General features: G+C 35.4%; 1 protein-coding gene across 1 annotated transcript in view; it reads left to right on the plus strand.

Moving 5' to 3' along the window:
* LOC109064969 (transmembrane protein FAM155A-like) overlaps positions 1 to 11,866 on the plus strand; it is a 90,312-nt gene extending 78,446 nt beyond the window's left edge. The window contains exons 2-3 of the mRNA XM_042756726.1: positions 5,663 to 5,834; positions 7,927 to 11,866. Coding sequence (XP_042612660.1) covers positions 5,663 to 5,834; positions 7,927 to 8,207 — 453 coding nt within the window. The 3' untranslated portion in view covers positions 8,208 to 11,866. The remainder of the gene's footprint in view (positions 1 to 5,662; positions 5,835 to 7,926) is intronic.
* Positions 11,867 to 18,750: the final 6,884 nt, after the last annotated feature.

Consider the following 18,750-nt stretch of genomic DNA (forward strand, 5'->3'; position numbering starts at 1 on the left):
ATTTACTACACAGAGCCATTGTTCACTTTTTTTTTATTATACTTTTTATAAGATTTTAATTATTTTACATGTGGACTTTCAATATTATTAAGTGCACTTTTTTTACAAGGCTTAGTCCGATAAACAAAATCACAAACAATCATAAATATAATGACAAATTTGAATCATGCTGAGCCTATGTTGCTATGTTGAAATAATCAGGATTGTGAAAACACACAGCAATATTTTGATAGCATATTGATAATTATCAATAAAAGATTCAATCATAATCATAATATAAAAGCATAATAATGCAAGAAGGCAACACACTTTCAAATGACATCAAACTTATAATTCTTAAGAATATCTAGATCATGGACATTATAAAATTTTTAGATTTTTAGGTTAGTTGTGTATAGGTAAAGTATTTATGTGAAGCATTCGTATAGCTTGTACTTTTTAGTTTATGTATAGGTAAACTTTTATATATAGTATATTTATAGTCAAAAGTCAGTAGGTTAGTTGTGTATACAGTAGGTTTATACTGTTTTACTTCATTGTTGTATGTCTGTATTTATGTAGCACCGTGGTCCTGTGAGGCAGGACATTTCATTCCACTGTATGTCCACAAATGTAGCGGAATGACAATAAAACTCAACTTAACTTGACTCAACATTATGTACGAGAAGCTGCAAAAGACACAGGCACAAGTGGAATGCAAAAAACATGGTGCCATTAATTTAATGAATATAAATATAATGGGCAATATATTGTGTCACCAAAAATTATTTAGGTCATGTATATATATTGTTCGATAAGTCGATAAATTGATTATTGCGACAGGCTTACTGACATTTTAGACAGCACTCTCCATCAACATAGAACACCAAATGAGGGAGTATAGGTCTATTTTTGGAAGAAGAGTTCCAGAGACCTGTAGAATCAATGCCAAGGCACAGTGAAGCTGTTCTGGCAGCACAAAGACAAACACCCTAAGATGCATGTGTTTCTCTTATTTAGTCAGTGCTGGTGTTGCTCAAGAGGAATTTCAGCAATGTACAACTACTGGTTGAAAATCATGAGACTAATAATTTTTTTTTTTTTGCCATATATTTAACAGTAAGAAATAAATCTGCGTGTAGAAAACCATATTTATTGCTCATCTCAATTTTTCATCTCTTGTTTATTGTAAAGTGTAGTTAATAGATTACACTAACATGAGGCTACAGTACTTTAAGCCTTACCTTGGAGTTGTTTCATGCATGCCCTGCCTATGAGGACATCACTGGACAAGATGTGGACAATCTGATTAACCAAAGTAACAATGAACTAACTTTTTATTTTTGTAGCCCTACTCTGAATTTTATGTTAAACATGCATGACTGGAATAGCAGAAACTACTTTAACATGACCTTTAAATTCAGCTGATGTTGATTTGACATACAGTACATGACCACATCTGGATGTTAACTTACACATGTAATCACACCCAGTATTGCACAAACTCCAGGTTTCTTAATCTAATCGTGTTCTGTAATAATGTGGCAAGTCTTTTTTTAATGTAATTACTTACCATTGATGCATTATAATGATCCTCGGAAGCACTTTAATTAGATTTAAATCATTAATGAGAAACTCATGGTTAATGAAGTTTGATTGGACATGTGCATGTGCAGAGACAGACCCACATGTACGCTTACACAACACACACACATCACGTTACTAAATGAAGGGATTACGATAACTAAATCATTTTTGTAAAGTGTTATTTTCCAGTGTAAAGGGTGTTTTTGCATATGTGTGTGTATGTGTACCTACATTTTTAGGAAAAAATTGTACTCTGAAGTACAAACTTGACAAAATCTCCCAAAAACTCCTTTTGGGGACATCCTCAATTGTAAAAAGTATAAAAATAACTAATTTAAAGAAAGTTCTCTGTTAGGGTTAGCGGTAGCAAAGAGCAAGGGCTTATTTTGGATACTGTCTTCTTATTGACTGACATCTGATTGCATTTTCAGTGTTCACCCTTTGTAACTGAATCAACAATGAACTGACTTTAACTAAAAAACTGACTATTTTGTTGTTGTTGTTGTTTTCCTTTTGCATTATCAGCACATGTTTTCCTGTTTATCACTGTAGAGCTGCTTTGACACAATCTATATTGTTTAAAGCACTGTATAAATAAAGGTGACTTGACTTGACTAAAATACATCTTTTTTTTTTTTTTTTTTACGTCTCCTTTATATGGGTCAAATTTGCAATTCTGCCATGCTTGTTAAGCTTTACAGAGGCATAATTCCTTGATAAAAAACAACTTCCTCTTTCATGGCATTCATTTTTCTCTTCTAATCCTTGGCTGATGCTGTTCACTTGCATGACCATGCCTTTCCTGATAATGACTGCATAAACCTTAACCTTGGCTCATGGCCATATGGTCATAAGAAATCCCTTATGTATTGCGGTGCATATGCATATTGCTCTTTACTATCTCAGTGCCTGAGGGTATTTAACCTTTTGACCTCCTACCACTGTGTGTGATGTGGGAGGATTCACAATTTTTTTCATAGCCCTAGAACTCACAGTTGCAGAAATGCTGTGTTGATGGTTTTTAATTTAAAGAGTTAATTTGTTGCTATTTCAATGCAATAGACCTTAGTCAGGGTAGAGTGGCATATTTTAATTTCTGACAGTAATGAAAGCAAGGATGTGAGTGACTGCAGTTCCTCTGCCCTCCATTCGTCCATGCACTCCCTTGTTCAAACCATTAAGCAAATGGAATATATAATGAAATTGAGATATGTTTGTCTTTTGTATCCAATGTCAAGAGACAATATTAGGTATTATGCTAAAATAGAAACATGGCATGTAGAAGTTGGCTTTCAGCAGAAAGCTCTGCACCGCACTGCACTCCACCATCTTTCTTCTACAGAGCGATACATGTGGCATATCACTCTTGCAGTCTCACAGAAAATAAAAAATAAAAAATAATAATTTGCCCCAGTTCTCTCTGGCGAGTTCTTTAAAGAAGCAGAGCTGTCTGATTCATGAACAAACTGAGTTTCCATAGGTTTAAACTTATTTTTACATTATTGATGAGCTGTATGTATGAATGTGTGTTTTTCAGTGTTAATATGTGAATAAAAGTCTTAATAAGTCTGTTGATCATATAAAGCTATTGTGTCAAGTAAAATCACATTTATTTAGCACTTTAAACAACAAGCTTCTCATTAATAAACAAGAAAAATACCAGTGTTAATGTTGCAAAAATCATCAATTGTGAATTCAGTTTCAGAAGTAAAACAGCTCTACAGAAGACAATAGTCATTATTTAGCTCAATTCAGATCAGTGTTGATTCAGTTCAATAACACTGTAAATTTAATCCATTATGAAATGAGTTCAGACAGTTCAGCTGTAATCAGCTCTACAGAGTGTCATTCAAATCAATTAATTTTGATGTTGATTCAGTTTAGTTCAATAACTATGTCATGTCGCGTTCATCAGTTATGAAAGAAACTCAGTTCAACTATATATGAGGTCTATAGAAATGATACTGTCAGCTCAATTTAGTTTTTTTTTTTTTTTTTTTTTTTTTTAGTTTTTTAATTCAGTTATAATAACTAATAAATAATAACTGGGTCAATGTTTCAGAATTCATAAATTGAGAAGATCGTTCAATTAATCTTTGACCAGAAGCCAATAGTGTCTCAATAGCTCAAATTTTTCAGTGTCTCTTCAGCAGACTTATTAAATAGTTTGATTCATATAGATTACTTTAAGATGTTTCTGTGAATGATTTGATGCTTGTAGAGGAATTTTGAGGAATGTACTTTCAATGGAGGGACAGAGATCTCTCAGATTTCATAAAAAATATCCTCGTTTAAATTTTAAAAACATGAATGATTTGGGTGAATTATTGCTTTAAACGATTTGTTGATGATTTAGACAGATCTGGTTGTACAGTAGCTTACTGGACTGCATTACTCAGTGAATAATGACTTGCTGTTTGCTCCTTGCAAAAACTTGAAAACTCTTGAAAACTTAAAGGAATATTTTTCATGAATTTTTTCATGTTCACAGAATTTTTAAACTTTTTGATGTATTTATTTGTTTGTTTATTTATTTATTTTATATATTTGGATCATATGTTGAGTTATGCTCATGTCACAGAAAGCTTTCTTCCTAAACACGTACACTCAGTGCAAATTTATGATGTGACAACTCTAGATTAACACTAAACCAAACATTTGTTTTTTACTTCCATCTGGCATGCGATTGGTGAGATTGGGGTCAGCAGCCCCCAATGGTGTGTAATTTCCTGTTAATTCTGTTATAGATGTCTTGTTGTTCGATGTTTAAAGAAGGAAGTGAGAATCTTCTTAAAAAAACAGCCTTCACAAATCAGACTGCAGTACTGAATTCTCTGACAGCCAGACAGTGCTAATGACGACCTGGTTTTCTATGCCTCCTGTTCTCTTTTTCAACACACACACACACACACACACACACACACACACACACACACACACACACACACACACACGCGCGCACGCACGCACACACACACACGTGGATGCTCTGGCATCTTCCCTTTCCTCAACAGCAGGCTGTGCTGTGTGCTATGTAGGGCAAAATAAATGAGCAAAGTCTATTCTTATAGCACCATGGACTCCTCTGCCTACCCCCTGCACTGCCCACTGTGCTCCTCTGCTGCTAACTCTCTTCATATGTAGTGTGACATTATCATTTTGTCACAGTGATGTTGCAGTAAGTGTATTAGGTTAGATGATCAAAGGTACATCATAAAGCAGCAGTGTTTTTATGAGGTCTGCGTGACCTGGTTGGGTCTCTGTGTATGTCACTGAGGCGGCACAAGTAACTGAGCTGTTGTGAGACAGATTAATAAATCTAGCAAACAGGTCTGATGTGGAGAGCTGTGAAACTCTTCCATCTGCTGGTCGTTTTGAGTACTGCACTACTGATTGATGGGGATATTGGTGTAAATCCTTTGCTATAATTTGTCACTGCATTGAATATTAAATAAAAACGGAGACTTGTTATGGCACTGTAGTGACAGAAAAGTCAGTAACTCAAAGAGTTTGTTGCTTTTTCACCGCTCTTTCAATAGGGACTGAAGTTTTCAAACTTCACAAAGAACCATAACAGAATCATAAATAGAGTCAAACTCTATTTTACATCTATTTTAAGTCTTTTGAAGCCACATGATACCTTAGTGCGTGGAGCAGGTCAAAAATTAGCTTGTATTCACTGAAAATCTTGACATTTGCCCTAGTTCTCCCTGGTGATTGATGAGTAGAGATGTCTGATTCATGAACAAATTGAGTTTCCATTTATGTTTGAGTGTATGTTTTCCATATTTGATCTGCTCTATGCATGTGTATTGATCAATGTTAATATGTAAAAAAAACCAAAAAAAAAATCTTAAAAACATAAAACAACAATTTCTAACAACTATAAAAAATAAAAAAAAACTGTTAATAATCATATAATGCAATTGTGTCTAACTCTGATAAAAGTTAAAACTCTGGGACTGTAGATGTACTGTAGGGTTTTTCCAATTTAATAATGCCTAAAATCTAACCAACAGATGTTCAAATGTTTAATAGTTTGCATTCATTCACTCTCTTTGTTTATTTGTTTGTTTCTTTCTTGCTCTCTCTGCAGACTGTCTACAAGCCCTGGCTCTGCGCTCAGTATTTCCAGAGTCCTCATTCAGGCTGCAGTCATAAGATTCCCTGTGAGCAATACTGTCTTGAGGTCCAGCAGAGGTGTCCATTCATATTGCCTGACAATGATGACCTTATACATGGTGGTACTCCCAGTTTTATATGTGCAGGTTGGTACTATGTTTAGCCAAAACTGAATTGTACTTTATAAGATCTACTGTTTACAGGAAAGTTTTCAAAGTTTTTGTAGGCTTTTTATCTTTGCATTATGCACTGTATCTATGTTAAATGTCATTTTAGTTTTCATAATTCCATGTTTTGTGTCAAGCAGAATTCTATTGTTGCTAATAAAGCAATGAACAGTCAAAATGTAACTATTATAACATCTAAATCATGTATGAACATTCAATCATTACAATAAAGTCTTTATTATAAGTAAAAACTAAGTATAATCTGCTCACAGGTAGCTTTGTATCAAACCTCATGTACAGTAGTAGGATACTAGTCATAATTAACAGCATCAATACAGCAAAAAAAGTAACATAAATCTCATCAAAGAGCTCCAAAGTAGCAAGATCAGCAGGAAAACCAAGTTTGATTTAAATAATAATAATAATAATTTTAAAATCATGTTATTGTTTCAAAGAGCATAGCTCAGTCATTTCTCAGTATAATTTCAGCACATCTTTAAAGTAAATACATTACTGTAATGAACCATGCTATTTGGATTATCATACAGCTTTTTAGTGACATCTACTGGACAATCGGTGAAACTGTCAGACTTCTGCTCTAAATAAATAAATAAATAAATAAAATCCTTTAAACAATAATTTTGTAGTCATTTAACGTAACATGAGAAACTGAGCAACACATTCACTGCTTTTTTTCCCTTTGAAATGAACTACAAAAAGCCCCATACACAAATGTAATATTCTGTATGCACATATATTAAATATGTTATATGAAGTAAAACATATATGAAAGAAATTAGAAAATGGAACGAGCCAAAACAAATATGTGTGTTTAAATATGTGTATATATGTTTATATAAATAAGTTTTTGGACATCTTCGACATATATGTCATCTACATGTATAACCATCCTAAACCCCATCAATACATCAATAAATACTGCCAATATAAAAGATAGACATGTATCTAAAAGTTTTATTACAAAAACATACTGTATATAAACATACAGATTTTTTTTGTATATTTGTTGTTTTAATACATTTTTATCATTTTTATCATATTACTTTTAAATGAGGAAAACCAGACAATATTAGCAGTGACAGTATGTTTGAGGTTAATTTTTGAGGTTTAACCAAAGACAGAAGCATACAAATAGTTGATGTCAGCACTAAACTAGATTTTTCTTAAGTGTGAACATCATGGCTTTAAAATCGGTCATTTGGAACTTCTTTCATCTTTCCTTCTTTCATCAAATACTTATGAGCTGACCATTTATTATTTCTGCTTATATTCAGCTTTAATCTGCAAACGATGTCACTGGAATGTCAGTGCTATGAGAAGCAATTAATGAGCACACAGAAGCATCTTTGTATTTAACGCTGCAACCTAATACTTTTCTTTCATTCATGATTAAACAGCAAAATACTTTACATGGTGAAGTCTTCAAACAGTTTTAAAAACCTGCTTTGTTTTTTAGCGTATGATGAAGCAGTTAGTGCCTTTAAAAACCTTTTAACCACAAACCTTTTAAAACGCACAGACCTTTTAATCCACATACTTTTTAATGCAAGATGGAACAGTTAATCATACGATTTTATCAATAGTCAGTACATACAAATATCTTAGTGTTTAAAGTAATAATTTTAGTGTAACACCAGCTAACAAAAATATGTTATAAGAATGTTTTGTATCATGTGTCATGAAAACATTATTATCGAATGTTCTCTGAAGTTTAAAACATCCAGTTTTTTTAATGTTTATGCAAATAAAAATGAAAACAAAAACAATACGGGAATGTTATATTTGATAATTTTGCAAATATTATGGGAGCATTACTTTTGAATGTTCTCTGAACTTCTTGAAACTAGTTAATGGTACAGTTTTAAAAACCATTAGACCAACATACAAATAAAAATGTATCTGAAAAAAAAAAAAAAAAAAAAAAAAAAAAAAAAAAACCTTCCTTAAATTATGTATAACTAACATGTCACAGACATGCATACTGTTGTATAATACAGTGTTTGAGAGTTTTCCAAATAAAACATGGATGTGTGTTTTGCATACACCCCAGGGTTCAAACCAGACATCAACCAGGAGCCAGAGTGCTGTGATGTGCGATGGGACCAGAAGTCCAACAACCGCTCCCGGGGCACTTTAAAAAGAACTCACCCTTCCTGCCAGCACACATCTGTGACCTCCTCGGGGGGTCCACGGCTTGGGCAGGGCCGGCTGAAACTTTGCTTGCTGGTCCTAGTTCTTCTCCACACTGTGGCTACCATGACAGCCAATCAGAACTCGACCTGCCTGACTGGCATCTTTCCACTGGATGACAACGCCCCGAGAGAAGAGTGATTGAATGAAGTTGGGCTGGACAACTCCAGGTCCAACACATCTAGCTTCGGGGTTGTCAGTAAAGAAGCAGAAAGTAAGCTGTACCGGTTCTAAGTGAGGCTCACAGTCTCAACCAGAGAACACTTAACCACACTTGTCATCAGCACCTTGTGGGGTTAGGGGAAAACAGTGAACAGGACACAAGACAAATGATAAGCATAATATGAAGAGTCAGAACATGCCCCTAAAGAGACTTTTCACTCTCTTCTGGAACACACATTGTGACCCACACGCACACACACACACACACACACACACACTAAAGTTGTCATTTCACTTTGCACTAGGAGATTATCTAACTTTTCCCTTTAAGTTTCAGCTGTTATTTTCACTTCAAGATGGTTTTGACTTCTGTTCAGTGGTTTCAGAGCAACCTGGAAAGTGACTTGGGTGTCCATGGTCCTGTCAAATTCTCTCGTTATTTGTTGCATGTCAGTATTTTGTGTCATTTGAGAGTGAGTGTCACATCACAAAGTCATCAGCACCATTCAGACAGGCTACAGGTAGAAGATTCACGTCTCTCTTTCTAATTCCTACATTTTCATCCTAAATAAAAAAAATAAAATTAAAAAGCCCTATTTTTAAACTAGATGTACTGAAAGCCTCAAAATCAAATCAGCAATTGGCATCCCATCTAATTAGAGAATGGTGTTTGTCTTCTCTACCTTCTGAGAAACAGATATAACCACCTTGCATTATTTTAGAAACAGATGCTTATTCCCATAACTGTATGACAAATCTTGGTGCTTGGTGGAGTTTGCTGCAGTTTGCCTCAACTACCATGAGCTAATTCTGTTTATTCTAAGATCTTTATCTCCATATTGTGTACATGGCTTACAGCTGATGTACACTCTCAGAAAAAAGGGACGTAAGTTGTCACTGGGCTGGTACCCTTTAAAAAGGTAATAATATGTACCTTTAAGATACTAATATTGAACTTCTAGGGGTTAATAAGATACAAAGGTGCACCTTTTGAAAGGGTGCTGTCCCAGTGACAGCTTTTGTGTCTCTTGCCCCTTGAGTATATAGAAAGACCCCATTGTTTTGGTAGTTATTTGAATACAAATATAGTCTACAACAGGTCAGAATAATCCAAGTAACAGGGCTTTGGCACACAACTGTAAAGAAGGAGGATGTTATTATAAGTATTTTCATACATGACACTATTTTATTATGCACTTTATTAATTTAATAATGTGCTAAAGCCTTCGGCCCTTCTGCATTAATTGCATCTTAGATATTCTGTGAAAGAATAATTTTTCAGTATGTGGTCCTTACATAATTCTTAGCAGCAACAATATTTATATTGTTATTCATTGCATGACATGATTTGAATGCATTCATTTAACATGATTGTATGTGAAGCTGGTTTAACTAAGGTTAACTACTATAGTTCATGTGCGAATGGAATTGAAATAGCTGAACAGAATGTGGCACTCCATCATAATCATACACAATTACACTGTAATTTTACCATCATTTCCCTGTCAAAAATAACTATCTATTGTGTAAAGGGCTTAGCAAATAGTAGTGTGTGGAGAAGGAGTTAAGGGCTTACTCTATATTTCTCCTTCTGTGTGGTTGTTGTCTTCAGTGTTTGAGTGTAAAGGCTAATAGGGATTATGTGCTGTTTTGCCTTTGTCAGGACCTTATTTTTTGACTATCCTCATATACATCTGTGCATCCAACACGTTCCTTTGGTCATTATTTTCCTGTGTGTTTTTAGAGTAAAGCATTAAATGAATTCTTGTAAAGTTAAATTAGAATTACTTAGGAGCAGAGATGCACAGAGTGACCAGTGATATTGGTGTTCAAATCTGGACAATTCTTAGGGGAAACTACCAGTAAATGCCCCTTTTGGAATACTATTTCTAGATTTTTTTATCTATATTTTTTTCCATAGACTACAATACAACAATTATACTAGTTAATTTTTTTTTTAAGGCTACTTTAAGAAATATTGATACGAACACTTCACATAACAGGAAAATAAAAATTGCAGAATCTCTTGTTAATTAAAACATGTACATCAACACAAGCACTGTTTTGTGTACAGGTACATGTCAAGCCACCTTTATTTGTATAGTGATTTATACAAAGCTGAAGCAGCTTTACAGTGTCAAACAGGAAAATAGTTGGTCAAAAATGCAAGACATCTCTGCTTTAGAGTGAATTTAACTGTGCAAGTAATTAAATGTTCTTGGTTTTACTCTAAAACTTCTCTGTCAGTGTTACTAAGTTGTTTCTGAGAACCTGTACCTGTTTTATTCCATATAATTTTGTTCAGTAGTGTTTTCACTGTCTTAATTTAACTGTTTTCACCTTAAAATAATGTATAATGCTAACTTAAAGGATGTCAATTTTCCCAGATGACTTTGTTAAATTGTAATGATCATTCAGTGGAAACAGTATGCCTTCACCCAGTGTAATATATAACATAATGACATAATATCTGTCACACTAAGTGAAGGCAACACCATCTCTTAAATTATCATTATTTTTCACTGCTATGCAAAGGCAACACACTGTAACAGAGCTATGCCTGAAACTGGGCCTCAGACTATGACAGAAGAGATGAGTTTGGCTGTGCTAAGATTAATAGAAAACAGAGTTTGAATTGACATCAAATTAACATCAATTACAATTAAATAATAAAAAATTAACCATTTTCTCAGTTTCAGTGTTGCTGTAGTTATTGTGTTTTGCCTTTGCATCAGGTTATACAATGAGGTCATATATTTAATTGAAGATATCAGACCAAGAATGATCACAGATTATCACAGATCAAGACACTATAAAAATGTATGAACATCTAGCTTGGAAGAGCTGCAAAGAACATTATAGTCCATCTGATGCTGTAGGGCATCTGTTAATTACCAACCTGTTTCATGCTGACTGCAGTATCAGAGATTTGCTTTTTTTTTTTTTTTTTTTTAGTTATCCCAAATGTTTTCTGTGTCACTATATTGTGTTTCCATTGTAAGTCAAAGACTGCTTATATATAATCTAACCCTGAATCTGGCCTTGCTGTATACGATCTAGTTTACCGTCTAGTATCAGTCAGTATTTCCCAGATAACCCTCTCATTCACCAGGATCTTTCAATCAATTTAATTATATAGTGTCATGAGTCACATAACCGATCCTCATCCCATCTATGTCAAAATCCTCTGTTCTTCTGATATAAATTGTAATATATATATTATTTTTTAATGTAGCCTGTTCTCTTTGAGGTTTTTTGTTGTTTCTGTTGTTCAGACACTTTTCGTTTATCATGTTTAAAAGATTTTAATCACTGTTTAACAATTTTCGGAAAGTGTGATTTACACAGATGAATGCTCTCCTCCTCTGTAAAGGTTGCAACTGGAACCTGCGGTTTACAAGCAAATAAATGGACACACGTTATATAGAAATAACAGTTATTATTACAGTGTCATATTGTCATACAATAGATGCTTTAGTTTAACGATTCTCTTTGATTTTTTTTTTTTTTTTTACACAAAGACTTCGATTAATATTTAAAAATTACTGGTCATGACCTTTTTTTGAAGGTAAGATGAAAATACAGCTACATTTATTAAAGTTCTGTTCTAAGGGAAAATAAATAGAGATATAAACTAATATGAAACTGCTGTCTGTGTTTTTCTATCTCTGGCCGTTTTTTGTTTTTTTTTTTGATGAAAAAAAAATTATGCAAATGCTTTGGTGTAATATCACAACATTTGGTTTGTAGTATCAACTCATCTAGGACATCTAAGTCACTGCCGTAAAGGGATAATTTACCCAAAAATGAAAATTTGCAGATCAAAAAATTTGCTGAAAATTAGTCGTGATCTTGTGAACGTGATCAGGTCTGTTTTCATGAGGCTATGAATTAGGTATATTATGGCTATTAATTTTGTGTTGCCTGGCTGCGTTCCACTTCGCTTTTAGACATACATTCATACATTTATATCTGAGATATAAATTTTAGTGTTTGCTCATCTGCAATATGTCTATTAGACGTTTCTTATCAAATGTGCAAAGAGACGTTTAGAAAATGATTTTAAGATGTCCATGATTTAAAATTCATGTAAAAACTGACATCTTAAAGACATCTATCAGATGTCTGTACACAGCAGATGCTTTCCAGATAAAACCTTTAACAGACATCTTGCCGATGTACGTGTGCTATCTGGGTACACACTTCCCCTCGGGGAAATCCCTGCTGCCATTTTGAAGTGTGTTTCACTTCATGAAGAGGATGAGGGAAGTTTATTTGAACAGACCTTCGACCCCTCGATTTTTGCAGAGGAAGCAATTCTACTTCATACAGTGGGGAAAATATTTATTTGATCCCCGGCTGATTTTGTAAGTTTGCCCACTTACAAAGAAATGAAGAGTCTGTATTTTTTATGGCAGGTTTATTTTAACTGATTGAGACACCATACCAACCAAAAAATCTAGAAAAAAAAAAAAAAAAAAAAAACATTATATAAAGGTTAGAAACTGATTTACATTTCAGTGAGTGAAATAAGTATTTGATCCCCTACCAACCAGCAAGAATTCTGGCTCCCACAGATTGGCTGTGTGCCCATGTGGAACACAGATTAGTCCTGCCACTTTAAGAGGTTACTCCTAATGACTGTATCTTCCATTCCAACCTCTCCCACCACCATGGGCAAGACCAAAGATCTGTGATAGGATGTCAAAGACAAGATTGTAGATCCGCACAAGGCTTGAATGGGCTACAAGAAGCTTGGTGAGAAGGAGACAACTGTTGGTGCGATTATTCGGAAATGGAAGAAATACAAAACAACCATCAGTTGGCCTTGGTCTGGAGCTCTGTGCAAGATCTTGCCTCATGGGGTAAGGATGACCATGGGAAAGTTGAGGGATCAGCCCCGAACTACACGGGAGGAGCTTGTTAATGATCTTAAGGCAGTTGGGACCACAGTCACCAAGCAAAACATTGGTAACACACTACGCCGCAATGGACTGAAATCCTGCATCGCCCGCAAGGTCCCCCTGCTCAAGAATGTACAGGGCCATTTAAAGTTTGCCAGAGGACATCTAAATAATTCAGAGAAGGCTTGGGAGAAAAAATGCTGTGGTCAGATGAGACGAAAATTGAGCTCTTTGGCATTAACTTGACTCGCCATGTTTGGAGGGAGAGAAATGCTGACTATGACCCCAAATACACAAATAATGCTACAGTCAAGCATGGAGGTGGAAACTTTACATGCTTTGGGGCTGTTTTTCTGCTAAGCATACAGGATGATTTCACTGCAATGAGGAGCAATTGGACGGGGCCATGTACTGTAAAATCTTGGACGAGAACCTCCTTCGCTCAGCCAGAACACTGAAGATGGGTCATGGATGGGTCTTCCAGCATGACAATGACCCAAAACATACCGCCAAAGCAACAAAGGAGTGACTCAAGAAGAAGTCATGGAGTGGCCTAGCCAGTCTCCAGACCTCAATCCTATAGAAAATGTGTGGAGGGAGCTGAAACTTTGAGTTGCCAGACGACAGCCAAGAAACCTTAAGGATTTAGAGAGGATCTGTAAAGAGGAGTGGATCAAAATCCTTCCTGAGATGTGTACAAACCTGGTGACCAACTACAAAAAACGTCTTACCTCTGTGCTTGACAACAAGGCTTTCTGCACCAAGTACTAAGTCATGTTTTGCTTGGGGATCAAATACTTATTTCACTCACTGAAATTCAAATCAATTTTAAACCTTTATATAAAGTGTTTTTTTCTGGATTGTTTGGTTGATATTCTGTCTCTATACGTTAAATAGACCTACCATAAAAATTACAGACCCTTAATTTCTTTGTAATTGGGCAAACTTACAAAATCAGTAGGGGATCAAATAAATATTTTCCCCACTTTACACTACATATAGAATGTTGTATCAAACAAATTCCTAAGGGAAAAATCTAATAATAAATCAACTCCATAGCAGATTCCAAGTGATCAACGGCTTAGGACAATCCGATTCAGCCCAATGTAAGGGTTCCGCCTGTAGTGCAACATTATGATTGACTTACATCAACAAGACAAAGGGAAGTCAGCGAGTGAAGGGCATAGAAAAATTAACTGGAACTCAGGGTCTGTATATGCTTTTTTACTCTCAAAATGACTGCAGCTGTGGACTTGCATTTTATGAATCACTGTTTTACTGAAGAAAAAAGTAACTTACAGGATAGTAGTATGTTTTGCAGATGGTTAACATGGTTTAGCGTGTTGTTAGCATTAATTAGCATGTTGGTAACATGTTTATAGTATGTTTAACATTTTGCTAGCATTAGCATGTTGATAGCATGGCTAACACATTTTAGCTGTTGCTAACATGTTTCTAACATGTTCATTTTGGTAGCATAAATTAGGATTCATGGAACCATGTTACCATGGTTTTTAGCATGTGTTTAACATGTTATTAGCACAATTTAGCATGTTGCTAGCATCTTCAGAGATGGTCTTTGTATTGGCATCTTTCTAGCATGTTTTAACATGTTGTTAGAATGAATTAGGATGTTTACGGTACATCAAATACAGGTGCATTGCACATCCATCCAGATGAACTAAAAAAATAGCACAGATCACTTGACAGAGAGTGAAACTCTGAAGGGCTCAGTCAGAGAGTGTTCGGCGAGTGAAAATATATCCGTGCTAAACTTATACTTAGCCTCAAACTCACACACTGTTGAGTAGGCCTACAGTCTGAGAATATATTAGCCATTGGCTAATATTAGACATCATTTAGTTGCCCAGAGTGAATATTTATTTGCATATGCTTGTGATTTACTCGCACTTCATACAATACAGATTGTGTCAAAGCAGCTTTACAGTGTCAAACAAATATTGAAAAAATAGTTTGTCAATAATGCAACAATAACAATAGGACAATAACAAACAGTCAATTTTTCAGTTAATGTCAGTTCATTGATGATTCAGTCATGTCATCATCCAGTTCAGCTCTCTTCCAATAGTGTCTGTGCAATCAAGCTGACAATATTGCCAGAAATTATGTGTCCCTAACTAAGCAAGCCAAAGGCGACAGTGGCAAGGAACCAAAACACCTTCTGTGATAGAAATGGAGGAAAAACCTTGGGAGAAACCAGGCTCAGTCAGGGGGCCAGTTCTCCTTTAGCCAGACAAAACCAGCATGGTGTGGTGTAATTCCAGGCTGCAACACAGGTCAGATTGTGCAGAGGACTTGTCTGGCACCCGTGGTTTTGTCCCAGTGGCCATCTAGTTGATGAGGGCCAGCAATTTGGCCAGGACACCGGGGTTACACCCCTACTCTTTATGAGAAGTGCCATGGGATTTTTAATGACCACAGAGTCAGGGCCTCAGTATAACGTCTCATCCACTGGATGGTGCTTTTTGACAGTATAGTGTCCCCATCACTATACTGGGTCTAGGACCCACACAGACCACAGGGTGAGCACCCTTTGCTTGCCTCACTAACAAAGCAGCAACCTAGTTTTCCCAGGAGGCCTTCCATCCAGGTACTGACCAGGCTCAATCCTGCTTAGCCTCAGTGGGCAACCAGTCTTGGGCTGCAGGGTGAAATGTCTGTGGCCAGAAATGGACTGGATCTGGGTGGCTACGGTGACCATCTGGTCTGGAAACAGACTGAATCTGGGTGGCTACGGTGACCTCGGAATAAGAATGAAACAGACTAATATTAGCATAGATGCCATTCTTCTTACGATGTAATGAGTACATCGGGTGTTATGTAAAGTGTCCCTGGTTCTGGTTGACCTAATTAATGCAACCTAACAATCCTTTAACATATCTGAATTATACAAATCTGATAGTGTCACAGAAAGGCTGAGGCAGAAGACATACAGACTTTTGCAACAACGTTAATCTCTGGCGAGCTAACCTTCACTTCAAGGTACTTTCATCTGCATGTTTCAAATTAAAGGGATAATTCATCCAAAATGAAAATTATCACATGATTTACGTCTTTACCATTCAAAATCAAAGCGTGCCTTTTCATTTTATAATGCTGTCTTATTGCTCTTCGTGGTAGGTGCCACATACCATTATTCCTTCTTTATGCCTCCATGGTACTTAAGCTTTAGCGCCATGACATGTTGATCAATATGTCATTTCATATTGAATTTTTATTGGCTAGTCAGTAGACATAGGTTAGAGCAGCAAACAAACTGTGAGATGGTCATCCTACAATTCTGACACTGTTGTTACATTCTCATCTCTGGTCACAAGACCATGACAATGGCTGTCGTTGAACCTCTCTCAGAGTATGACTTAAGACCAACATTTAGGAGCCACGACACTATAAATCACCACAATTGTTTCGCATTGGTAATCTTTCATCTGGGACAGCCCAAAATCATAGAGTGTATACTGGGCATAAGTCCTGAGTACTTGATTAGATGGATCTACTGAGATTTATTAGGGTTGAAGCTAAACTCTGCAGGGCTGTGGCATTTCAGAAATTGAGATTGCACCCCTGCAGTACTAAGATAAAGTAAAATGAAGATACTAAAACACCCAGAGTTTGCAGAATCAGAGTTGTGCCACTGTGGTGACATGAGTAAAATCCAGACAGAAAATGTCATTTTAATGGAGAAGTCACAGATTTTTCCAACAGATAACATAGAAATTATAAAATGGTAATACTGCCTTTATCTTTAAAAATTGACCATGATCCAGTTTCATTATTTAACTGAAAAGAAAGCATTAGAAAAGTGTGCTCTGCTAAATGGAAAACAGAAAAAAACGTATTGTCATAATTTTTTTTTCTCCACTAGATGTCAGCACATGTCTTTAGTGTAAGCCACAGTTGAGTTAAAGACACAGTGTTGGGAATTTAAAAACCGGTGATCTAATTTGTGTGCACGACTTTTTTTAAATTATCGTTAATTATGCCTGTTATAAAGATGTTGTTAAGTGTGTGTGGAGAAACAGCTAATTTTAACAGCTTGACCATTATAAGGTCAAGTAAAGCTGCGTTTATCACTGCTAAGTAAATCAAGTACTCATGTCAATAACAAAAATGGAACCAAATGAGATACTGCTCTTGTTAATATATCCACATGCATAGGCTTGAAGTAAATTTATTAAAATGATTAATCATTTATTTTAAGCATAAGAATCAAACCCAACTAAGTTTCCTAAAGAATGCCTATTACCCAATAACTATACATTTCTAATGGTCCAATAATAATAATAATAATATCCAAAGAATATAGTAAGTTTTTTTTTAAATATAATATTAATTGAGCAGGGTGCTATGCTAATTTTTAGTATTATGTCTGTTACTTCATATGATGCATGAAGCACATGGGGCAAAGGCTCTGACACAAGTGGAACACAGTGTAAAATGGCAGAGTTGCAATACCATCAGTTTAATCAAACTGCGGATGATTAATTTTCAACTCAAATTGAGGCTGGGGTGTGTGATGTACAGTATATCTTCTGCGATAATATGGTAAGTGTTGTTTTAATGAGGTGCAATCTGACATTATCAAGTAGGCTATATAACCAAATCACACTCAGATTGCACGCACATTTTTTTTTGTTAGTCTATTAAAACTCAAAATTCCAGGCATTCTAAATTATGGATGGCAAAAATGCTTCTGTATGCTTTTTATATTTATATAATTTAATATAGTTAACTTATCTCTCATTAAAGTTACAAATGACCTCCTCTTATCATCTGATTGTGGTTGTATCTCTCTATTAGTGCTACTGGATCTTAGCACTGCATTCGACACTATTGACCACAACATTCTTTTGAATAAACTAGAAAACTTTGTTGGCATCAGTGGAGGTGCATTAGCATGGTTCAAATCATACTTATCTGACCGTCATCAATTCATAGCAGTGAATGAAGAGGTACCATATCGATCACAAGTGCAGTACCTCAAGGCTCAGTACTAGGGCTGTTACTTTTCTGAAAAAAACAGAGGTGTTAATTATCTGATGTAAAACCTCCACATGTAATAACCTAGAACAATGTCTAAGAATTGATGGCTGCTCTGTCAATTCTTCGTCATCAGTTAGGAACCTATGAGTGCTGTTTGATAGCAATATTTCATTTGAAAGCCATGTTTCTAGCATTTGTAAAACTCCATTTTTTAATCTCAAATGTATATTAGAATTACAACCTATGCTCTCAATGTCAAATGCAGAAATGTTACTCCATGCATCTATGACTTCAAGGTTAGATTATTGTAATGCTTTATTGGGTGGTTGTTCTGCATGCTTAATAAACAAACTCCAGCTGGTCCAAAATGCTGCAGCTAGAGTTCTTGCTAGAACCAAGAAGTATGACCATATTAGCCTGATTCTGTCAACACTGCACTGGCTCCCTATTAAACATTGTATAGATTTTAAAATCTTGCTTATTACTTAAAAAGCCCTGAGTGGTTTAGCATCTTAGTATTTGAACAAGCTCTTGCATTTTAGTCCTCCACATCTGCTGTGTTCCAGATCAGATGGTCATTGCAGTCACCTGGATCCAGTGCGTATCCAGCCCAG

This window comes from Cyprinus carpio, chromosome A1, assembly GCF_018340385.1.
Source record: "Cyprinus carpio isolate SPL01 chromosome A1, ASM1834038v1, whole genome shotgun sequence".
In the NCBI taxonomy this organism is placed as follows: domain Eukaryota; kingdom Metazoa; phylum Chordata; class Actinopteri; order Cypriniformes; family Cyprinidae; genus Cyprinus; species Cyprinus carpio.